Source organism: Puma concolor, chromosome C2 (assembly GCF_028749965.1).
Source record: "Puma concolor isolate L17-30 chromosome C2, mPumCon1.1.hap2, whole genome shotgun sequence".
NCBI lineage: Eukaryota > Metazoa > Chordata > Mammalia > Carnivora > Felidae > Puma > Puma concolor.
The window spans coordinates 158,694,123-158,718,568 of NC_141675.1; the positions used below are offsets into that span (position 1 = coordinate 158,694,123).

Here is a 24,446-nt window from a genome sequence, read left to right on the forward strand (position 1 = left end):
CTGGGAGAGGCGGGTGTTCCCAGTTGGTACAGGGACCAACTCGGAGAGTCCAGCGAAATGGACAAACAGAATATGTTCCCAGGAAAGAACAAGATAAAACCTCAGGAAAAAGCATCTCAGTGAAACGGAGACAGTTTACCGATAAGGAGTTCAAAGCGATGGTCACGAAGACACTCACCAAACAGAACAAAAACCGATGGACACCAAACCTCAACAAAGAGATGGGAAATATAAGAACGTACCAAAGAGAAATCGCAGAGTGAACAACAGAACGGCTGAACTGAAATACAGACCAGATGAAGCAGAAGAAAGGATCAGCCACTCGAGGTCAGTGGAACTCAGTCAATGAGAGCAGCAAAAAGAATGACAAAAAGTGAAGACAGTTAGGAGCTCATAAGACATCAAGGAGACTAATATTTGCATCATGGGGCTTCCAGAGGAGGAGAGAGAAAGGGTCAGAAATCTCCTTGAAGAAGTAATGGCTGAAAACTTCCCTAATCTGGGGAAGGAAACAGGCATCTAGATCCAAGAAGCCCAGAGAGTTTCAAGGAAGAAGAACCCAGAGAGACCCACACCAAGACACCTTATAATTACCTACCAAAAAGTAAAAGCCAGGAGAGAACCTTAAAAGCAGCAAGATGAAAACCACTTGTTATGTACATGTACGTGATGCTAAGTCTATCGGCAGACTTTTCGGCAGAAACTTTTCAGGCCAGAGGCAGAGGCACGATACATTCAAGGCACTGAAAGGAAAATCTCCAACCAAGAATACTCTCCCCGGCAAAGTTACGACTCAGAAGTGAAGGAGAGGCAAAGGGCTCTCCAGAGAAACAAAAGCTAAAGGGGTTCATCACCACTAACCCGGCCTTGTTACAGGGAATTCTTTAAGCTGAAAAGAAAGGGTGTTCACGAGAACACATGTGCGAGAATAAATCTCACTGGAAAGGTAAGTATATAGTAAAAGTACTGGGTTAATCACTTGCAAAGTTAGCATGAAGGTTTAAAAAAAGCAAGTAGTAAAAATAACTATAAGTACAAAAACTAGTTAAAGGACACACACATTAAAAAAATGTAAAGTGTCAGGGCGCCTGGGTGGCTCAGTCAGTTAAGCGTCCGACTTCGGCTCAGGTCACGATCTCACTGTCTGTGAGTTCAAGCCCCACGTCGGGCTCTGTGCTGACAGCTCAGAGCCTGGAGCCTGTTTCAGATTCTGTGTCTCCCTCTCTCTCTGCCCCTCCCCCACTCATGCTCGCTCGCGCTCTCTCTCTCTCTGTCAAAAATAAATAAAACATTAAAAAAAATTTTTTAATGTAAAGTGTGAATCAAAAACATCAAATATGGGGTGAAGGGAGAATAACAGTATTGAGCTTTAGACTGGGATCAAACTTATTATCAACTGAAAATAGACTGTACAGAAGTTGTTTGTTATATGTAAGCCACGTGGTAGCCACAAAGCAAAAACCTGTAGCAAATGCACAAAAAATAAAGAAAAGGAACATAAGCACACCACCAAAGTCATCAAACCACAAAGAGAAAAGAAAAGAAGAAAGGAACAGGGAGAAACTACAGAAACAGTCAGAAAACAACAAAAATGGCAACAGGCACGTGCCTGTCAGTAATTAAGTGTAAATGCACTCAGTTCTCCAATCAAAAGACACAAAGAGCTGAATAGATTAAAATATAGGACCCATCTATATGTTGCCTATAAGAAACTCACTTCAAATTTAAAGACACACACTGAAAGTGAAGGGATTGAAAAAAAGAAAGAAAGAAAAGAAAAAAAGCTGTTCCATGCAAATGGAAACCAAAAGGAATCTGGAGCAGCTATACTTGTATCAGAGAAAATAGACTTCAAACAAAGAGACAAAAGAAAGGCATTACACAATGCTAAAGGAGCCGTTCCCACAGTAAGATACATTTGTAAATATTTACACAACCAACACAGGAGCGCCTAAATATGCAAAGCAAATGTTAACAGACCTAAAGGGAGAAACAGCAACTCAACAGTAGGGGACATTAATATCCCACTTACATACAGAAATATAAGAAAGCACTGGCCTTAAATGACACATTAGACCAGATGAACCAGAACATTCCATACAAAAGCAGAATACACATTCTTCACAAGTGCAAGTGGAATGTTCTCCAAGACAAATCACCCGTTAGAACACAAAATAAGTCTTAACAAATTCAAAAGGACTGAAATCATATAAAGCATCTTTTCTGATAACGGTATGCAACTAGAAATTACTTACATGAAGAAAACTGGAATATTCACAAATACGTGGAGATTAAACAACATGCTACTGAATAACCAATAAGTCAAAGAAGAAATCAAGAGAAATAAAAAAATATCTTATGATCCCCCCCAAAAGGAAATGTAACGTACCAAAATTTATAGATGTAGCAAAAGCAGTTCTAAGAGAGGAGTTCATAGTGATAAATGCCTCTGTCAAGAAGCAGGAAAAATCTCAACTAAACCTTATTTTACAACTCAAGAAACTAGAAAAAAGAAAAAACAAAGCCCAGAGTTAGTAGAAGGAAAGAAATAACAAACATTAGAGCAGAAATAAATGAAACAGACTGAAGAGACAATAGAAACGATCAGTGAAGCTAAGGGCTGTTCTTTGAAAAGATAATGGTGCTAAACGTTTAGCCAAACTCGCCAAGACAGAGACAAGACAAGAAGGGAAACATCAGAAATGATGGGGTGCCTGGATGGCTCAGTCAGTTACGTGGCCAACTCTTGACACCCGCTCAGGTCTTGATCTCAGGGTCATGAGTTCAAGCCCTGCACCGGGCTCCATGCCTAGCACGGAGCATACTTAAAAAAAAAGGAAAGAAAGAAAGAAACGACAAAAGAGATGTTACAACTGACACCACAGAAACACAAAGGACCGTAAGAAACTACTATGGACCGTTGTGTGCCAACAAATTGGACAACCTAGAAGAAATGGATAAACAAACACATAACCTACCAAGAGTGAATCATGATGAAATAGAAAATCTGAACTGACTACTAGTAAGGAGATTGAATCAATAATCAGAAACCTCCCAAGAAACAAAAGTCCAAGACCAGACGGCTTCACTGGTGAATTCTACCAAATGTTCAAAACAGGGTTAAGTAATACCAGCTCTTTTCAAACTCTTCCACAAAAAAGAGAGAGGAAAGAAAGGAAAGGAAAAGAAGAAAGAAAGAAAACGGGAGGGGAGGAAGGGAACATTTTATGAAACTAGGGTCACCACAATGCCAAAACCACAAGATTGCCACAAGAAAGTCACAGGCCAATATCCCTGGTAAACACAGATGTGAAAATCCTCAGCAAAATATTAGCAACTGAATTTAACAATATATTAAATGGATCCTACACCATGATCAAGTGGGATTTATTCCAGGAATTCAAGAACAGTTCAGTATCTGCAAATCAATGTAATCCACCACGTTAACAAAATGAAGGATAAAAACCATATGATCATCTCAATCGATGCAGAAAGGCACTTGACAAAATTCAGTGTCCACGTATGATAAAAACTCTCCACAAAGTAAGTACAGACAGAACATACTTCAACATAATAAAGGCCACAGATGAAAAACCAACAGCCAACACCATACTCGATAGTGAAACGCTGAAAGGCTTTCCTCTGAGACCAGGAACAAGACAAGAAAACCCATCCTCACCACTGTTATTCCACATTGTATTTGAAACTCTTGCCTGAGCGCTTACGCAAAAAAAAAAAAAAAAAAAAAAAGAAAGAAAAAGTATCCGAATTGGAAAGAAAAGAAGCAAAACTGTCACTATCTGAGGCCGACAAGATATTATCCATTAAAAAACCCTAAAGACGGCATCAGAAAATCGTTAAAATAAATTCAATAAAGTTGAGCGGTACAAAACCAATACGTATAAATCTGGTGCATCTCTAAAATTTTTTTTTTAACGTTTATTTATTTTTGAGAAGAGAGAGACAGAGCATGAGTGGGGGAGGAGAGAGAAAGAGGGAGACACAGAATCTGAAACGGGTTCCAGGCTCCGAGTTGTCAGCACAGAGCCCAACGCGGGGCTCGAACTCACAGACCGCGAGATCATGACCTGAGCCGAAGTCTGATGCTTAACGGAGTGAGCCACCCAGGTGCCCCAAAATCTGTTGCATTTCTATACACTAATAGTGAACTATCAGAAAGAGAAAGTAAAATTTAAAAAAAAAAATCCCTTTTATAATTGCATTAAAAAGATAGAACACCTAGGAATATATTTAACCAAGGAGTGTGACTGACCTGTTTGTTGAAAATGACAAGACATTAATGAAAGACTGAAGACACAAATGGAAAGATACTCCATGCTCATGGAATGGAAGAATTAATACTATTAAAAAGTCCACACTACACAAAGCAATATATAGATTCAATACGATCCGTATCAAAATTCCAATGACATTTTTCAAAAAATAGAACACTCCGAAAATTCGCATGGAACCATTAAATACCCAGGGTAGCCAAATGTGAGAAAGGACAGAGCTGGAGAATCAGGCTCATTGATTTCAAACTATAATACAATGCTGCAGTAGTTAGAACAGTGTAGAAATGGCCTAGAAACAGACACATGGATTACAGAAACAAAACAGCCCAGAAATAAACCCACACATATACGGTCAAATCAACTTACAACAAAGCAGCTGATATGCGATGGGGCAAACACAGGTAGGTACATTGGTTCTTTTCAGACGTAATGCTATTGCACATTTAACGGATTACAGTACAGTGTAAACATACTTTTATATATGTACTGGAAAACCGAAAAAAATCGGTTATATACGATAAGAAAATATATATATATATATCAAAATATATGTATTATACGTACCTAAAATATATACACGTCAAAAAAAATAAGCTCACAGATACAAAGAACAGGCTGATGGTTGCCAGAGGCAAGGCAGTGGGAGGGTGGGAGAAAGGAGTGAACTGTGATGGTTTGTTTGCTTTTTAGTGTAAATAAACTTAAGGTAAAAACTGAATTTGAAAAACAAGGACAAAAAATGGCAGAATTAAGATGTTTTAAAATAAAAACTACAATGAGATACCATACCACTCTAGAACAAGCTAAATATGTAAAAACCCAGCATACGAAGTGTGGACAGGGGACGAGAATCAGTGGAACTCCTTAATACACTGCTAGCAGAAATGTAAAGTGGTACAACCAGTCAGAAAAATAGCTTGGCTGATCCTTTAAAAGTTAAACACAGGGGTGCCTGGGTGGCTCAGTCCGCTGAGCGTCCGACTTCAGTTCAGGTCATGATCTCACAGTCCATGAGTTTGAGCCCTGCATCAGGCTCTGTACTGACGGCTCAGAGCCTGGAGCCTGCCTCAGATTCTGCCTTTCTGCCTCTCTCCCTCCCTCTCTCTCTCTCTCTCTCTCTGCCCCTCCCCCACTCATGCTCTCTCTCTGTCTCAGAAATAAACAAACATTTAAAAAAATTTAAAAAAAAAGTTAAACACGGGGCGCCTGGGTGGCTCAGTCGGTTAAGCGTCCAGCTCTCAATTTCAGCTCACGTTGTGGTGTCACGGTTCCTGAGATGGAGGGGTCTGTGCTGTAGAGCCTACTTGAGATCCTCTCTCTCCCTGCCTCTTCCCTAGTTTGTGCTCTCTCTCTCAAAACAAATACACTTAAAAAAAAAAAAAAAAGTGAGTCATCAAGGGTGCATCTAAGGTTTGAGCCCCAAAACTTGGAAGAACACGACTGCCACCAACAGAGACACGGGGACTGTGGGAGCAGCAATGGTGCAGGAGGAGCAGGAGGTCAGTTTTACACGAGTAAGTCTGAGGTTCTTATTCAACACTGAACTAGGCTGAATAATGTCCCCCAGAATCTCCAAAGGTGACTCTGTTTGGAAATGGGGGCTTTGCAGATGGGCTGCAGTTAAAATGGGTCACATGGGATAGGGGTGGGTCCTAAAGCTGTGACGGGCACCTCCAGAAGAGGGACGACGGGCAGAGATGTGAGTTCCGCCGCCACGAGCCAAGGAACAGCCAAAACTGCTGGCAACTACCGGAAGCTCCAGGAGGCCAAGAGGGACTCCTCCCCAGAGCTTGCAGAGCGTGGCCCGGCCAACACTGAGTCGGGACGCCAGGCCTCCGGAACAGCGACAGAGCAGACTTCTGTTGGCCACTCAGCCTTCTTACGGAAACCCCCAGAACCCAATACCTGTCTGTTTTTGAACCTTCCCGGGAAGGCTGGGTGATGGGTGACGACAGAACGTCAAGCAAAGACACCCGTTTAAAATATCTGGGTTCTTTTTCTGGTTCTCCTTTTTCCTGGCTGTAAGGAGCTAGGCCAATCGTTTTGCCTCTGTTACTCAACCGCCTACACAATTTGGAAAACCAGGGGCTGTACAGAATCATATCCAAGGTTCCGCCCCCTCGAAATTTCTGCAGGCCTGTGACTATTCCCAAATACGATAAAGTATGCCTGAACCCTATCCCAATCCACTGAAACCCCATTTCACAGAAAGGTCGTTCCTGTAAAGTCCACCTTTACAATGAATGAGTCACCTTACGGTGTGGTAAGACAAACCGGATGCTAATTCACACAAGATGAGAATCACTAAATGGAATTTACGATGTTTCCAAGATACAGCAACCACAGAACCCCCTCAGTAACATACTGTATTCATCTTCTATCGCTGATGGGACAAATCACCACAAACCCAACGTCTTAAAACGACACCCACCGATGACCTCACGGTTTCCGTGTGTCAGAAGGGGCAGGTGGTTCTACTCTCACAGGGCAGCGGTCAAGGCAGGGCACTGCCCAGATGCACTCAGGTTGGCGGCAGAATCCAGTTCCCTGCAGCCGTGGGACGGAGGCTCCCGGTCCTCACTGCTGTCGGCCAGCGACGGGTCTCACGTTCTTGGGCCACCCACGCCCCTCTGTTCCTGACCACTCCAGAGCCAGCCACGGCAGGTGGAGTCCTTCTCGTGCTCTGCACGTCTCAGACGCCCCCTCCTGCCTCTCCTCTCCCGCCTCTTCTGTTCCGGGGCCTCGTGTGGTTAACGGGTTGTACCCCAGTAATCCAGGATGATCTCCCTACCTGCACGACGGCTGTTCAGTAACCTGCGACACCTGCGGGGGGGCCTTCACAGCAGCGCCCAGATTAGCGTCCGACAGGATCACCAGGGGCCGGCGAGCTCAGGAGATCTCCTCAGGGCTCTGCCTTCCCACGGACTCCGAGAAGTCACATCAACACATAAAAATGCATACGATACCCTTCTGTGATACGGCTTTGGAAGTCAAGTGTTATTTGTGTTTTATTACTGCACAATGACAACATGGTTGAAATAACGGATGAAGTTTCTGCAAGTACAGTAAAGGGAAGAGTAACCTTTGCTACCGCCAGTATCGTTAGGAAATACAAGTTCAACAATGCAGAGACTGGATTGAAGCAGCAGCCTGAACTTAATTCCCCTTGCAGGCTTAACAGATTCCTTCCCTAAAGACACAAGAAAATAACCTTTTCTCGAAGTCTAGAAACAGGGCTAAACAGCCTAAGACAGACACCGAAGCACGGACGGGGAAGGCAGGAATGACAGGTGTTCCCACACATATGACCCCCGGCCAGGTCTCCCATGAGGACACAGGCAACAGTGCCCCACTCCCACCCAACCCTCCGTTCATACTCTGCCCCCAAGTCTCTCAAAGACACTCCCACTGTAGGGGACACTGGCAGCGAGCAGTGTTTAAACATTTCTTTAATGAACCCACACGTGAATCACCCTGGTGTGCTCCCGCCGAACACGGACCCTCCGCGTGCAGGGCCACCAACCCGGTTACGGGACTGAGCTCCGTGTATTTTTACCAATTATTTTTATCACAGTCATTATTTTGGTTTACTTCCAACTTTCTTCTAAAGTACTCTCAATGTCACCCCAACAACACCAGCTACCAAAATCAGAGTTATCTATCAAGTATCCTGAAAAGCATTAACCTTCCCAGAGGACCGAAGTGCAGAGGTCAAGGCCTGGGCCGGAGAGCTAACAAGCAGCAGCTGAACCGGGACTGCGGCTGCAGAGACCCTCTCTTACCCACAAGCGGGCGACCACCCTGTCTCCACCAGCAGCTCACGACACCTGCCACACATCCGTTTCACCCATGACCTCTCCTGGCAACTCTCCCAGCGGGGCTGTAAAAAGGCAGAACACGGAATGTTCTTCGTCTTTCGTTTCTCCCTTTGCTTTCCCCAAACATCAGAACCTTTCCCTGGCGAGGAAAGCACCAAGGAGGCTCTCTGGCCACCACCTAGGAAGCGTGACAGGTGGCACTACTCAAAAACTGTTCCGTTATTCAAGAGAAAGCCAAATCTGACCTTTCACCCCAAATGCATCACAATGCGCTTTTTCTCGATACGCTTTTGGTTTCAGCTTCTCAGTAGGCAACTCCGGTTTTCCTAAGGCTGGAATGAGGGAGTCCTCTAAATTACTACAGGAGCCAAAGACAAAAACAAAGGCTGCGTGGAACTATTTACGCGTTTCTAAACTCGTGGAGTAGTGATGCTGACTGTCCTTTTTCAAGCGTTCCCTTTACGAGTTCGTGTATGAAGTCAAGAGCAGGCAGTGGGCGCAGCGGAGGAAGGGGGCTGCAGACCGTTAGGGCTCACGGTTTCCCAGGACCAAACTCCCGTCCCCGCGCCTACGCGGGAACAAGCGGGCATGACTCAGTGCTTTCGGCGTCCGCGGCTCCCACATCTCCACCAACTCAGGCCGCCACACACGGCCGTGCGCGCCCTGGGCCTCCCCGAGCAGGGACTCTACCGCCGGGTGGGAGCCCGGGGAAGGGAGGAGGGGGGCGCAGGGCCCGGGGTCGGCAGAGGGGGGGCGCGGGCTCGAGCGACGAGCGGGAACCGGGGCGGACGGACGGGGAGTGGGGGGGGGGAGGAGCGGGTCCCCAGACTGGAGGCGCGGACCCCGCACTCACGTTTGTATTCGGCCATCAGCCTCTTGAGCGCCGTCCCCGCCATCGTCCCGGCAACAGCTGTGCTGCGCGACCTCCCCTCCCAAGCGCCGGCCTCTCCCGCCCACCGCCGGGCTGCTTCCGGGTCGACGCCGGGACCCGGAAACCCTTCCGGGACGCGGAGTGCGCGTATGCGGTGGCGCCGCCGCCACGGGGAGCGGCGCAGGCGCGGCGGCCGGGACGGCCTGATGGCCGGGTTCCGAGGTTCCTACCCAACGCCAGGGCCTCTGCCCCTCTGTAGGTTAACGTCGCTCCCGGCAATCCAGATTCCTGGAGGGCCTGGGTCTTCCGGGAGACCCCGGAGCCGCGGGCGCCCAGAGCGGGTTACATCCTACCGGTGGTGCCCCAGGAAGGTCTGATTAAAGGATCGGGACCAGGGATGGAGATGGAGAACTGGAATGAGGGAGGGGTAGACGGAGGACGGCGGCCTGGGGGACTTGACGAGGGACAGCACGGGGACAGGACGTTCATGAAGACGGAGGGTGGCGCCTGGGGGACTTGACGGGGACAGCACGGGGACAGGACGTCCATGGAGACGGAGGACGGCAGCCTGGGGGACGTGGCGGGGGACAGCACGGGGACAGAACGTCCATGAAGATGGAGGGTGGAGCCTGGGGGACGTGGCCGGGGACAGCACGGGGACAGGACGTCCATGGAGACGGAGGGTGGCGCCTGGGGGACAGGACGGAGACAAAGTGTGGAGACGGAGGGTGGCAGCCTCCATCCTGCCTCCATCACTCGGTGGGAACCGAGGGCAGGGCAGGTAAACTGCTGCCTGAGCAGATTTCATTCCAGGTGTGTATTCTTTAAAGAGAACGGAGATAAAAATTGAAGATCCTACCCATCCGTTAAAGTACACACTGCGGGGGGCGCCGGGGTGGCTCGGTTGGTTAAGAGTGGGACTCGAGTTCGGCTCAGATCACGATCTCATGGTTCATGAGTTCAAACTCCACCTCGACATCCAGAATCTGCACTGATAGCGCAGATCCTGCTTAGGATACTCTGCTCCTCCCCCGCTCGCACTCTCCCTCTCTCTCAAAATAAAGTTAAAAAAAAAAATACATCTGTGGCACAGGACCATTTCAGAGTGACTTTCAGGCCCAATGCAGTGAAAGCAAGAAGATCCACGAAGAAGGCATTTGATGCCCCCCTGACTTCTTTCAGACAGGCCTTAGGTTGGAAGAAGACTGGCGCCAGGGTGGTTTTCTTCTGCATCAGCGTGGCCCCACAGGAACCCCTCCGCGAAGAGAGGAGCTCCAGGAAGGCCAGAGAGGGAAAAGTAGCAACTCCTGCTCTACCTACCTGCCCACGTGCCAACCAGCGTGGCCCTGAGGCAGCGGCGCCCTAGCTGGGATACGCTAGGAGTGGCTTTCTCCAGCCACCCCTTCCAGCTCCTTGCTTCTCAGGCTTCTGCACGACTGTGTAACATGGGGATAAACAGCCCTTTTTTTCAGGTCCTGGTGGTTCTATTCCCAGATGACCCACTGTGATTTGGCAATCTACCTATGTTTCTTAGAACCCCACCGCCTGGCTTCAAAGAAAGTAAACACATTTACTCCTTTATGGCTCTCCCATGCAAAGACATGTACACCTTTTAAAAAACAAGTTTTCATCTCCACATTTACGTCCTACCTATTATTCTATAGAATTTGCCATATAATGCCCCATATAATCTATTAGCATAATATAAAATTTATTTATTGTTATTATCTGTCTCCTGTAAATAGAGAGTTTACATGTTCCATGAGGACAAGGAGTTTCTGTCTGATTTGTTCGTGGATGCAGCTTTGGACCTGGGCATGGCACTATTTACTGAATTGAATGAAATTAAACAATGCAAACCAACCTCCCAAGTACGCATATTTTAGAGTAAGGGTATACAAGATATCGTAAGTAAGTAGGCTGTTCACTGCACAAGGGAAAGTAGCCTTGTATTCGAACACCAAAAACTTGAGAAGCCCAGACCAACGTCCCTATTCACCTGCCCCCAAAATCTACCCTGTCTTTACACACGACACCCCAGAGAGAACAAGTGTCATGCCGCTGGTTCAGCCGCAGACTGGGGGAGCTCATGAGGAATGAGGGGGTGCCCCCCTCGGCAGGAGAATGCCGGGACCGGCGTGGGTTTAGCTGCAAGGATGCGGTTGGCAGCCATCGGGTGAATACTTACTTTTGGATAACCGGCCTTCAAGCGTACATGCCTCGCTGCACGGTCCGTACAGATACGGAATTGTGACCTAGGCCCCAATGGCCAAACGCAGTATTGAAGACAAGCCAAGAGACAGAATACCAAACTATATTTACTGTTTACAGTAGCAAAGGACAACAGATAATGTACAAATTGGGGAATAAACACAACAGAGCCAGCAGACGTCCCACCCATGCCCAAACAGCAAAACACAAAGGAAATGCGAACATCTTCAGCAATATTTCAGGCAAGCAAGAGAGGACGGTCATGGTCACACTCCGGGACTAGAACAAGGCAGCAGTGGGTCCATACAGAACGACAGGAGGAAAACTATCAGGGCTTAATTGGTACAGATCCCAAAACATCTCACAGAACTGCAATCACGTACTAAAGCGTAAACCCCGTAGCTGTTTGCAAAGCAGCACAGCCCAAGTCCAGGAGGGCAACGCGGGGTCACCTTTCCATGGGCTTCACTGGTAACACACTCGGAAGCAGGTCTTTTACACAAAAACGTTAAGTGCAATACTGAATCTTGCTTTTTAATATATAGACCATAATTATTCGTCCGAAGCAAATGCGAGGAGAAATCTGAGGCCACGGCACTATTACCAAGTGAGAAATGTGGGGGTTACTTTTGTCTCTATTCAGGGGAGAAGGGTTTTTGCTGCATTGGCCTTTGCCCGTGCCATGGCACCGGGCACCAGGCAGTGGGTGGCGATGGCTCCTGGACCCCAGACCCCGACCACAGGGCCACTCGAGGAACGGGGCACCCAGCGCCATGTTACTGAAGGACCTGGTTATCCTTCATTTTACCTTTCAAAAACACATTCCAGTATTTTCCCTTCAACTTTACCATATTCTAAAATGCAACACTTAGCATTTTAAAAACCTGTGCCTATACGAAATAGTGAAAGTTTGTCTCCATCGCCAAATTGCCCCCAAAACCTGTCCAATGGAAGCATCCCCACTGTGGTGCTGGGAGTTCTCAGCTGGAATATGCGGGGGCGGGGGGGGGGCGCTCAATACCTGGGGTAAAATCCCCATCTAGACGAAAACTGAACCTGCAGACCACAGTTTGGGCCAATGTTCGGGGGGGGCGGGGGACGAAAATGAAAGCAAAAACAAACCAAAAGAAACCTCGCAACTCATCTTACGCAAAGACAAGTGTGACTGGCCGGGTGTCAGCGGTGGCCCCCTGCATACAGAGTTCTGAATTGCCCTCGCAAAATGTCAGAGAGGAAAGTAATTTTGGTGACTGTCCTCGGGTCTCTGCAGACTCCTTTGTGACTGGCATGGCCACTTGTTCACTATTCAACAGCAGACGCAAGGCCGAAGACACGGTGGGGACGGTCCTTGTAGAGGCGGCGCCCTTAGCGACAGCGGCTGTCCCGCGAGCCTCCCGTCTGCTGCTGGAACACGTCGATGGTGTCCTCGTCCTCCATCTCCAGCTGGCGGGGGGTGGCGTGACGGGCACGGGGAGAGAGCGACAGCGGTTACTTTCCTCACTGTCACAGAACGGACCTGTCTTCCTCACCCTGGAGGACGCCGTCCCCAAACCCGTCCTCGTGTGTACCGTGCAGGGAAAAGATGCTGGTTTTGGATCTCCAAGAAGCCCTGTCCACCCCCAAGCCTCCCCTGACGGAACTTACAAAAGAACGTGCAAAGCTAAGGACGCTGATGGAAAAGTAAGACTCTGGGGCACCTGGCTGGCTCAGTCCATACAGCAGGAGACTCGATCTCAGCTGTAAGTTCGAGCCCCAGGTTGGGTGCCCAGGTTACTTAAAAAAATAAATAAAACCTTTGAAAGAAAGAAAAACTGCATCTCATTTAAACATAAACAAGTGCCTAAAATTTTTACTGAGGGCCGCCTGGGCAGCTCAGTCAGTCGAACGTCCGACTCTTGGTTTCAGCTCAGGTCGTGATCCCAGGGTCACGGGACCGAGCCCCGTGTCAGGCTCCGTGCCAAGAGCGTGGAGCCTGCTTAAGATTCTCTCTCCCCTCTCTGACAAAAAATGAAATAAATACAACTTTTACTGAACATGACGCAAAATCATTTTCCCATCAGATGCCTCTAATGAGCGGTGCGGAGTCCTGGGGACCAGCAGGACCACATACCTCATGACAGGTGCAGCGGGGTCATGCCCGTGAGCTCCAAAGCAGGCTGAATCTAAACCACACAAGTGGGAGCACCGCTGGCTGCCCCACTCTGCCCCTTCCCTCTCCCTCTAGACCAGGGCAGGGAAGCCACAAACGTTTCCCGCCTGCTGCTGCTTTCCCCCACAGGGGGGCACACGACCACCTCGCCTCGTCCGCCCTTCTCTGAACACAAGGAAGCCTCTGCCAGTTGAAACAGGCTGTTTGGCCGGAAGCAGTAACGCTTCCCAGAAACACAGAGAAGGAGCGCTGGGGCTGGCGGGGAGCGCCTCCGGCCCTGACCCCAGTGCCAGCCGCGTGACACCCGGGGGTGGGCAGAGACACAGCCTCTCGCTGCGCGGTCCCCGCACGCGAACCAGTCCCACGATTCCCACGACTCCGCAAAGGGGAGAAAACAGGCACCCTCGCCACTTTGCAGACGCAGAAGGTGGGGACTCCGTGAGGGTCAGTGGCTCTCGAGCCCAAGGCCGTCCTGCCGACCTCAAGGCCGAAGCCCTCCTCACCGCAGCGTGATGCACCGTGACGGGACGGGGGTGTGGGGGCTACGCAGAGGAGAAACTGTGTGGCTGATAATGACGGCTGTGCCTGTCCTCGGCACCCATGCCCCGTGTGCATAAATATGGAAAGGACACGAGAATCAGGACAGTCACTGAGCTGCAAGTTCAGCGTCCAGACGGGGGGTGGGTGGAAACCACATCCGGGAGAGGTGCCAGGAGGGTCTGCGTGACCCTCGTCCATGACCCGGACGCAGCCGCTCAGCACCCGGTCCTCCTGCCCCATCCCCTGGTGTGGAGGATGCTATGTGACCAAGTGCACGTTTCTCATTTCAAAAACTTCAGAACATTCAGAATTTAAAAATGAAATAACCCAGGGGCGCCTGGGTGGCTCAGTTAAGCATCCAACTTCAGCTCAGGTCATGATCTCACGGTCTGTAGGTTCGAGCCCCAGGTAGGGCTCTGTGCTGACAGCTCGAAGCCTGGAGCCTGCTTCGGATTCTGTGTCTCCCTCTCTCTGCCCCTCCCCCACTCACGCTCAGTCTCTCGCTCTCTCTCAGAAATGTACGTTACCAAAAAAGTTAAATAACCTAATAATTAAAACCATTAAGAAATGAAGAGTATTCTGCATGAGCACCCATCAGCAGCTTTCAAGCCCTTCCCAACAGGAGCGGGTCGAGCGCGGCGGGAAGGAGCCAGAAAGCGCACACACACGGAGCTTTCGTACCTGCGCAGGGGTGTCTGTTTCATTAATCGGCTGCCCGTCAAACCTGAATCTAATCTGTCTCATTGACAAGCCCTGAAAAGAAAAACCAATTATCATTAGATATTTCCAGATAACACATTAATTCCAAAAAATAAGACATTTATCTCAAAACACCTGAATTCTGAACATAGAGGTTTTTGATCCACTTGATTATAAAAGCTTGCCAGTGGGCCTACAATCTCTTTCACGTGATGCCCCAGCAGGGATAATTCCAGAAACCACTGCTCTGACACTCTCCAGCTGCTGCAAGTGCCCGGCCCCACCCACCCCCTCATTTCCCTCGAGGAGCCAGCACAATCCTTCACTGTTGGAGAGGGGCTCCTTGAAAACTTTGAGAGGGGCACCTGGGGGGGCTCTGTCAGCTAAGCCCCCGACTTCGGCTCAGGTCATGATCTCAAAGCTCGTGGGTTCGAGCCCCGCGTCGGGCTCTGTGCTCACAGCTCGGAGCCTGGAGCCTGCTTCGGATTCTGTGTCTCCCTCTCTCTCTGCCCCTCCCCCGCTCATGCTCTCTGTAAAAAAAATGTTTTTTTAAACTCCTCCAAGAGAAGCCGTCAGGTAAGGACGAGGCCTGTGGTCAAGGGCCGCGTGCGGGTGGGAAGCAGTCCTGACCCCCGGGCCCGGGGGGGCTGCAGCAGAGCGTTTCTGTCCAGGGAGCAGCACAGGCAGACTTTCTGCGTCCCCAGGGCACGGCGAACATGGTCGATGAGAAAAAGCACCTCCTCTTAAAAAGCAATTCTGACTTCGCTTGAACACAACAGGCAGCATGAAAACATGCATCTCTGCTCCCTCTGAACCTCCTGGGAAGACATAAATCAACGAAGGACAAAGAAAACAGGAGAGGAGACGGGCCAGCAGGCAGACATGGCTGCTGGCTGGGGGCTGCGGGGCTGTGGACACGAGACCCCAAGGTCAGGGTGGCGGTGGGGGCAAGACAGGGAGCCCCCGGAGGCCTAGGGACCTGCACACGGGCACCCGGAGGCAGAGATGTAGCACGCAGCTGAATTTGGATGACTGCCTCAAAGTTCCTATTGGACCCCCATATCGGGGCCCCCCAAGCCCCAAGCAGCTGGCACCTCCCAAGGGCAAAGGTCTACTTCCTGGAGAGGTTAACGCCGAGCCCTGGACTCAGGATACGAGGGACGAGTGACGGCAGCCCCATTTCGCCCATCCAGCTGCACCCCCAGGGCACAGGCAGGAGCCCGGGGGGGCCCCTTCTGGGAGATCTGCTGCCTCACAGGTTGCGACGCCTGGGAGCCCCCTACACAAAACCACCAGTCCTGGCAGGTCACCCCGTGGTGGCGAGTGGGTCAGCAGCTGTCTGGGCTGCATTCTTAAATATGAGCAGTTCACCAGGACTTGGGGGGCCGTGTGAAGACAGGCTCAGGCACGTGAGACATGCAGCCAGCAAGGAAAGAAAGCACCAGACCCAGGGGAAGGGAGGGGCCAGAGGTCACACACACTAGAAATCCTCCGGGAGGCAGAAAACAAGCATTACCGACTACTGGGGAAAGAAACCCCCAGAGAACAGGGAGGAATGAAGACCATTTGGAAATTAGACGTCATGACAGAAGCAGGTCTGTCCACATAAGGTGGGAGCAGAAAATCGAGAGGAGCTTCCAGAAGGAAAACCGTCAGGAACGCTAAAGCCCGGTCAGTGCCAGGTGGGCAGCGATGATCTCCAGGGAAAGCTCCAGAAGAGGTGACTCCAACATGCGTGGGCGTTCCGAACACGGGGGACAGGACGGCAGAGGCCAGTCACGGAAGAACCAACGTAAGTCGTGTTTCCTGAACTGAAAAGTTTCTATGTGGAAAGTACCGGAGGGGCACCTGGCTGGCTCAGTCGGTGGCGCGGTGGAGCATGTGACCCCTGATCTCAGGGTCGTGAGTTCAAGCCCCACGATGGGTGTAGAAATTACTTTAGAAAAAAGAAAGTAGAAAGTACCGAGAAAGTGAAGGGGACGATCGTGCTCTCAAAGCACATGAGGGCGAGGTGTCCAGACAGGAGAAGGAGGTCCCAAAAGCTCTCAGAGAAAAGCAAAGTGCATTCAAAGGACAGAGGATCAGAATGTCCCCGAACTCGCCGCACCAACATTAGAAGAACGCGATGTGATAACTCCAAAAAAAGAAAATGACTTTTCTAGAAATTCAACCTAGAAATCTACGTGCAGCCAAATAGTGAAGTGTGAAGGTTCATGAAAAGCAAATCATTTTCAGAACAGAGTCTCAAAGACGCTGCCCTTGATAACCCTTTCGAGTAAGATGCTGGGAGACGGGATGAAGATTCATCCAGAAGACACACAGGATGCAGGCAAAAGAAGCCTCCAGATGGATTCCAGGGTGGCTCCACGATGACAGCTGTGCCACCGGTGTGGCCCGGGCAGGAAGGGGCAGGAGGGCGGCCGGACGCCAAAGACGCACCCGCAGTGCCCAAGGCCAGGTACTGTGGAGGTACGGCACTTGTGGAGACCGTGGCTGACACGTTACTGACGGACACCCAGAAAACCACACACAACCGCCACCTGACCAACAGAAACCCGACGTGGACAGGAGCCGGGCTCCGGGGCAGCACCTCCTGGGCCTCGGCAGAACCCGGCACATTCCAGGGCGATCTACTGGAAGGACAGGGGCAGGGACGTGGACAGACAGCAGGGTCAGAGAGCTAGGACTTTCCACCCTTCTTGGGGGAAAACAATCTCTAAGGCCAAAAACATGAAGAAACAGAAACAGAAACCTATTTATCAAGAAAGAGCGAAAGAAACAGTTGAAGGGGCTGGGAGTGACCGCCTCCGAGGAGCAAGTCTGAAAAGAAGGGAGAAAAAGAGAACGGCACGTAGGATTTTTCTAGTGTTTTTTAGAACAAGCCCAAGGCATCATCAGAGCCAAGACGGGAACCAACCAACCACCAGCATTTGCAAAGCATTCGGAGCAAGACCGCCTCCCACCGAAGGGAGCAGAGGCCGGGTGGGCCACGCGCCACGGCGATGCCACAGCGATGCCGCCACTCAGGTCCTCGGGTGGTGCAGAGCCCCGGGGCGAAGGGAGTCCCCGAGCGAGAACGAGGACACGGGACACGGTGGCGGGAAGCACAAGCGCTGTGTGAGCCCCAAGTCTATAGAGACGCTGCTGACCCAGAGGACAGCTACAGCGGCCGGCCCGCCACCGCGGGGTGGGGGGGGGGGGGCGGGTGCCGGCCAATCGCTCAGCTGCGCACACGGCCGAGCAAAGGGAGGGAATCAAGCACTTTCTGCAAACTGCAGTGAGGAGGGCGGCGTACACACACACGTGTTCTGGCTGCCGGAGAACCGCACGCGCGCTCACTGCTCTGCAGCTGAACGTGACCCCAGCTGCATCAGGAGGACCCGCCAGACTCTGGAGGAAGGGCAGGCGGTGTGACAGGTGCACACGAGGAAGAGCTGATGGCGGTGACCAACAGGGGCACCGGATAACTGCCCCCGAGGAAGACCACGCGCACGCAAACACGCAGGGCACGCACACACACTGCACACACCCGCGTGCACACACAGGACACACGCACTGCACACACATACACGGCCTGGCCCTCGGCAGGGCTGCACGCACCTGCCTCTCGCAGTACGCCTTCATCAGCTTGCTCAGCGGCGTGTGTCTCTTGATTTTGAACTGGACGACGGAGCCATCCTGCCCGGCCACTTTCAGGTTGATGTGGTCGTTCTCGGTCTTCACCCCCTCCTGCAAAGACACGCAAAACCGGGTCTCAGGACCACATCTCCAAATAGCCGCCGTTTTCACACGCGAGTCTGGGGGTAACTGCTGGGGTGTAAGTCTTTAAAACGAACAGAATTCTAGGGGCGCCTGGGTGGCTCAGTCGGTTAATCGTCCGACTTCAGCTCAGGTCACGATCTCGCGGATTGTGAGCTTGAGCCCTGAGTCAGGCTCTGTGCTGACAGCTCGGAGCCTGGAGCCTGCTTCAGGTGTCTCCCCCTGTCGCTCTGCCCCTCCCCTGCTCACGCTCCGTCTCTCAAAAATAAGTAAATGTTAAAAAAAGTTTTTTAATAAATAAATGAAACTGAACTCTTAAAGTTCTGCGATCTAGAATCACTCCTATGACTGTTTCATTTTTACACACAATTCACTTTTGTATTTGTTAAGCATCTGAGAGGAAACAGTGCAAATCTAAAAAATTTTCAGATTCTAAATTCAAAGGAAAAAATCTGCTTAATAAGTCTAGAAAAAAAATTCCATCTTTGTTATAAGATTACTCTTAAACCACATACTCACAGGTTGTACAGACTTATACAGACTGGAAAGACAAGACAACAAAGGTTCACAACTAAGGAGAACCCTGAGCAGCAGGCTCTTGGGGGTGCCTGGGTCCCCGAGCCACTGCCCAGAGCCATGGAGGGCGGCCACGGCAGGTGCTGTGGGCACAGGGCCACCTCACTTATCTGGCACTGCCGGGGAAGACAGGAGTCGTTTATTTTGAACAAAATGACGAAGCTGGCCTGAGCCCTTTCAGAAATAAAGTTTAATGTCAACTGTCACACACCCCCGCCTTTCTCTGGCACGTCCTGTGGGGCGGATCCGACCCACGAGGGCTGAGGGCAGGGGGCAGGGCTCATCTGTACTGCCTCTGCCTCCACGGCCGTTCCTATCCCTCCCTCGGTGCCGAGGCACGCGGGTTGCTGGGGACACGGAGGGCTCCGGGAGAGCAGCGGCCCCAGGACACAGGTGGACTGGCTGGTGGCCTCCTTCTCCGGAACATGGACTCCGCTGTGGGCAAGCGGGCAGCGCAAGCGGGGTGTCCAAGGTGGGAGCTGGGGCGCTCCCGTGAGCATCCCCCTCTCCCCAGAGACGAAGGATGTATTTGTTGAGTCCTTTTTTTTTTTTTTTCCCAAATAAAGCTTTTATTTTGGAATTTACAGAAAAGGTGCAGAACTGGGCTCCAGCCGCACACCCCCCTCGCCGGCTCCCTCTCACCTCAGCACCCCACACGCCACACCCATCTGGCACCTGAGAAGCCAGCACTGGCGTGCGTCTCTGGGAACGGGACGCCAAGCTTTCCTGGCATTTTCCCAATGTCCCCACTAAGGTCCTTTCCTGTTCTGGGATCCAATCCGGGGTGCCGCATTCATACCCGCTTAGAGAGAGGATTTTTTTTCCAATTTGTCTTGTGTTAGAATACGCGTAACATAAAATCTACTTCTTAACCACTTTAGGTCGGTATGAAATACACTCCTGATGTTCTTCAACCTTCACCGCATCCATCTCCGGAACCCTTTTCGTCCTGTGGAACTGAGGACCCTTGGGTTGCTTCCACGTTGTAGCTATTACGAAGGATGCTGCGGTGAACGTGGGTGAACAAGGATGGCTCGGAGTCCTGCTTTCAGGGTTTTGGGGCCCACACCCTGAAGCGGGATCGCAGGGGCATGCGGTAATTCCATTTTTAATTTTTTTAGAAACACCCATGGTGTTTCTCCAGTGACCACCCCATTTTACATTCCCACCATCAGGGCACAAGCGTCCCAACAGCTGCACGGTCTCACCAGTGACGCGTGTTTCTGTTTTCTTATAGCGGCCACCCCGCGGGTGTGAGGCGTGTCTCACTGGGGTTTTGATTTGCGTTTCCCCGTTAGCAACACTGAGCGTACGTCACATGCTTTTTGGCCATTTGCGGATCTTCTTTGGGGAAATGTCTATTCAAGGGTTTGGTCCGTTTTTGAATAAGGTTCTTTTTTGGCGCTGTTTTTAAGGGTGATCTACATATTCTGGATATTAACCCATTATCAGATGATTTGCAAATATTTTCTCCCACTCTGTGGGGTGCTTCCGACTCTACGGATGGTGTCTCTTGATGCATACAATTTTAAATTTTCAAATAGTGAGATTTGCCTATTTTTTTCTTCTGTTGCTATGCCTGTGCTGTCACATCCAGGAAGTTGTTGCCAAGTGCAATGTCAGGAAGCTTTTGTCCTAGGTCTTCTCCTGAGAGTTTTGTTTCAGGTCTTACATTTGGGTTCTCGATCTATTTCAGGTTGCTTTTTTGTGCATGGTGTGAGGTAAGAGTCCAACTTCATTCTTCTGCACGTGGATAGAGAACGCATTTGCTTTTTTAACGAAAAGATATCGACGTGTCAAAACAAACAGACACAGCGCCCAGGACGCAAACAAGCCAGGCGGTGGCTGCAAGTCCAGGTGGAGGAACGTGGCAGGAGGGGCTCAGGGAGGGTGCTAGGGGCACCAGCTCCCTCGGGGGCTGTGGGGGCAGGGAAGGTCACCAGCCCCTCTCCCTGCTAATGAAGGAACACTAAACCAATGGCCTGTCCCGGACCCCTAGCGAGTTCCTAGTAAACAGGAGTGAAAGAAAAGAAACAATGACCTCAAATCACTAAGGTCAACCCTCTGCCTCAACCAGAGGGGGCTGTTTTCCCAACTGACCCACAAGGTTTTATCCCAGCACCATGATGGCTTGGGAGCGTGCCTCCTGCCCTCTGCAGGCTCACAGGGCACAGCCCCGCCTCAGTTCAGAAGTAGTGAAAACAGGGGCACGTGGCGGACTCAGCTGAGCATCTGACTCTTGATTTCGGCTCAGGTCACCATCTCATGGTTCATGGGTTTGAGCCCCATGTCCGGCTCTGTGCTGACAGTGCGGAGCCGGCTTGGGGTTCTCTCTCTTCCTCTCTCTGCCCCTCCCCTACATGCTCTCTCTCAAAATAAATAAGTAAACATCTTTTCTTTAAAGTAGTAGTTAAACCAAGTTCACTCAACTGAACTGGAACATAGAAGGCGACCACCTAACAGTAAAGTTTAAGTACAGCAAAGACACCGAGTGCCGCACGTATTTACGCGTCAGTCAGAGGAAGCCCCAGAGAACCGTAAAGGCATTTATATTTGCCTCACTGAAGACAATCCGCCCAAGATGGGAAACTGGTATAAAGGCTGAGCTGGTAAAAAGCAAAGGCTCCGACCACATCTGGAACGAGGAGGCTGTGCGGGAGTGTGACCTCTTCTCAAGTCACAGCGAGGACGGTGCAAGCTTCCACCAAGGCCTGACGGGGGGCTCCGGGAGGGTCCACCCAACCCCAGCTCTGCCTCCTGTGTGTACGGAGGCTGGGCTCCGGTCTCTGTGCAGAGGGGGTGCCATCTCCAGTACCAAACAGGCTGATGTCGGAGGCCACCTATATGCAAAGCATTCAGCTCAGCTGATCTTCCACTTGGGCAAAAAAAAAAAATAGACCCCAACAGTGCAGACAAAAAATACACACACACACACAATAAGAGCAGGTAACATAACGTCGGATCCTCCTAAGAACTGACTGCCAACGCACCGAAGTGAGGGGCCAACACCAGGGAGCCCAAAAAGGATGGGGAGCACACCGCAGAGGGCGCGACGGGAAGGGGGGAGCACACGTCAGAGGGTGTGATGGGGAGGAGGACAGGACAGCGACCCCGACGCGGTAGGTAAGGGGGAGGTGCACAGTAGAGAACGCGACGGGGAGGGCGGAGCGCACACCGGAGGAGGTGATGGAGAGGTAGGCGGGCACACACTCCGAGGACGTCGACGAATAAGGGAGGGCACACACTGGAGGGCGCAGCAGGCCGCGGCTGGGGCGGGCTCGCCGCGGGTACCCAGCGTGCGCCCTCTCCGCGCCCTACGAAGACATAAGGAGGATCGTCCAGACCCCGCAGGGCGGAGGCGCGGACCGCGGGGGGCCGAAAGGGCAGCAGCCGGGAAAGGTCTCAGCGAGAAAGGTCCTGGGAAAGCACGGCCCCGGAGAGAAAGGGGTAGTGGGGCAAAGGTCAAGGCTAGGGGTAGGTCCCGGATAGGGTCGCGGATGGGAGCAGAGGGAGGGTGAATCCGGAGTTGGCTCTGGGGTCCCGGCTGGGAGGGTCCGGTCAGGGGCCGCGCTCCCCACCGCTGTGTCCAAGGTCCGCGCAAGCGAGGTTCCGGGAACGGCAAGGCGCCCACGAGCCGAAGGGCGGGACCCGGACCGTCAAGGCGGACCCTGGGTGGGGCGAGGAGCGCCTCGGGGCGGGGCCGGGCCGGGGCGGGGCCGGGGCGGAGCCTGGATGGGGCGGAGCAGCAGCAGGGCGGGGCCTGGGCGGGGCGGAGCCGGGTAGGAGGGGGAGGGGAGCGGCGCGGCGTGCGGGGGGAGGGGCAGGAGGCCCAGGGCGCGGGGAAACCCCGCAGACACCGCCTCCCCTTCCCCCTCCATCCCGAGGTGGCGGAGGGTGCCGGGCGCGGACCGGGGCGGGGGGTGGCGGGGACGGCGCGAGCGCGGGGCCGACCCAGGGGCCCCGGTCCCGCGCCCGCCGGCCCTTACCTTGGGCTTTTCCTCGGACATGGCTGCGCGCGGCGGCGGGAGGCGGCGGCGGGGAAGCAGGCAGCGCCGGAGCGGGCGAGTCACGCTCTCGGCCCGCCGCTCTCCCGCCGCAACTGCTCGCGGGGCCGCGCTTTGCCCCCCAAATCCCTGCGTGCCGGTTGGCCGGCGCGGGGGTCACGTGGAGGCGCGCGTGCACGAGGCGCGTGCCCCGAGGCGTCGGGCGCGCGCTTGGCCGGGCCGAGGTTCCTGGTGGTTGGAAATGCGTCACGGAGCGGCCCCGCGCCATCCGGCCGTTCCGACAGCGGGACCGCGCGGGGCACCGAGGGGCCCGGGGGCGCACGGGAAAGGCGGGCGCGCCCAGGATACTGAGGGGCCCTGGGGCGCACAGGAAGGGGAGGGCGAGCGCAAGACCGGGGGGCTGGGGGGGAGGCTCCGGGGACGCACAGGGAAGGGGGACGCCCAGGACACGCAGCGGCCCCGGGCGCACAGGAAAGGGAGGGGCGAGCACAAGGCACCGAGGGGCTCCGAGGGCACACACGGGAGCGCGGGGGCGCCCAGGGGAACGCCCATAGGCAGGGGTCAGGGACCAGGATGGACACGTTGTCTTGGCGCCTGAGAAGGGCCTCTCCGCCTCCTCGGTGCCCTCGTCCATCGACCTGGTCCTTGGCCTGCTTGCGCTCAGCCGGCCAGACCCAGGCACGCCCACTCGTTTCGCTAGTGCAGCACGGTTTTTCAGAGGAAAAGGAAGCAAAGGCCAGTCTGGTGAACCATCTCTGGTGACCACAGGGGACCTGGCGAGTGAGTGTTGTCTCACAAGGCAGCCCCACTCCTGGATAAGGTGAGGAGCCACGCGTCCAGTTAAGAGGAGCCGCAGGGGAAGGAAGGAGACCCAAGGCTGAGCCGCCTCTCTGCGCCACCGCTAGAGACCGCTTGCAGGCATTCATTCAGCAAGCCCTCACGTACCCCAGAGCCTGCGCCCTTCACCGGGACAGAGGATGGACAGAGGCATGTGGAAGGCCTTCTCCTATGCCACTTATCTCCTGGTGGAGCCAGGCTTCACCCCTAGCTGCGTCCCCCTTCTCCCCTTACCAGTCCCCATCACGGTCTTCTGAGTCTGGTGAGTGGAGGCCCAGCCCCTGGGGGCGCTGGTGGGGTGGGTGCAGGAGGCTGTCTTGTGACCGCTTTCCTGAGGTTTGTGGAATGCACGCTACATAGCAGAAACCGAGTGCGTAGAGAATCTGAACAACACGATTAATTACATATTAGGTCTCTAAGAGAAGGTCATTAAGTTGTAAGAAATCATACAGGGGGAGGGTTCCACTGAGGACGCAGAAAGCTGGAACAATAATTATCCCAGTCTGAAAACGAGACGCTGGAAAACCTATAAAACCATAGCTTTCCTTAAACTATCGGCGAGCTGGGATTGCAGCTTCCCCGTCTTTGAGTCCGGGCCCCTCCAATCTGCCTGCTCTCGGGGACTCTCAGAGTCCTTGGACGGCCGCCCACTCTGCCTGCACCTCACGTCTCTCCTTCAGTTTGGGA

At 52.4% G+C, this 24,446-nt stretch overlaps 2 protein-coding genes across 5 annotated transcripts in view; both read right to left on the reverse strand.

Moving 5' to 3' along the window:
• UBE2G2 (ubiquitin conjugating enzyme E2 G2) overlaps positions 1-9,110 on the reverse strand; it is a 39,511-nt gene extending 30,401 nt beyond the window's left edge. Inside the window, exon 1 of one of the 4 annotated variants that reach the window (XM_086676141.1) lies at positions 8,967-9,110. In XM_086676141.1, coding sequence (XP_086532267.1) covers positions 8,967-9,009 — 43 coding nt within the window. In that variant the 5' untranslated portion in view covers positions 9,010-9,110. Of the gene's footprint in view, positions 1-8,077; positions 8,194-8,358; positions 8,451-8,966 lie in introns of those variants that run through there. The other 3 variants (XM_086676143.1, XM_086676144.1, XM_086676142.1) reach the window with 3 other exon arrangements.
• Positions 9,111-11,282: 2,172 nt separating this feature from the next.
• On the reverse strand, positions 11,283-23,062 carry SUMO3 (small ubiquitin like modifier 3). Its single transcript, XM_086676145.1, has 4 exons — positions 22,905-23,062; positions 18,184-18,312; positions 14,566-14,637; positions 11,283-12,638 (listed from the first exon to the last, which is right to left on the reverse strand). Exons 1-4 carry the CDS (start codon positions 22,923-22,925, stop codon positions 12,561-12,563), a joined length of 300 nt encoding a protein of 99 aa, XP_086532271.1. The 5' UTR covers positions 22,926-23,062; the 3' UTR covers positions 11,283-12,560.
• Between the last annotated feature and the right edge of the window lie 1,384 nt (positions 23,063-24,446).

Excerpts from the sequence above, each read along its gene's own strand:
- SUMO3 (XM_086676145.1), bottom strand. The coding sequence starts at position 22,925 with ATGTCCGAGGAAAAGCCCAAG. Across the intron at positions 14,638-18,183 it reads AGGCGTACTGCGAGAGGCAG|GGCTTGTCAATGAGACAGAT; the intron begins GTGCGTGCAGCC and ends TTTTCTTTTCAG. Across the intron at positions 12,639-14,565 it reads AAACAGACACCCCTGCGCAG|CTGGAGATGGAGGACGAGGA; the intron begins GTACGAAAGCTC and ends ACCCCCCGCCAG.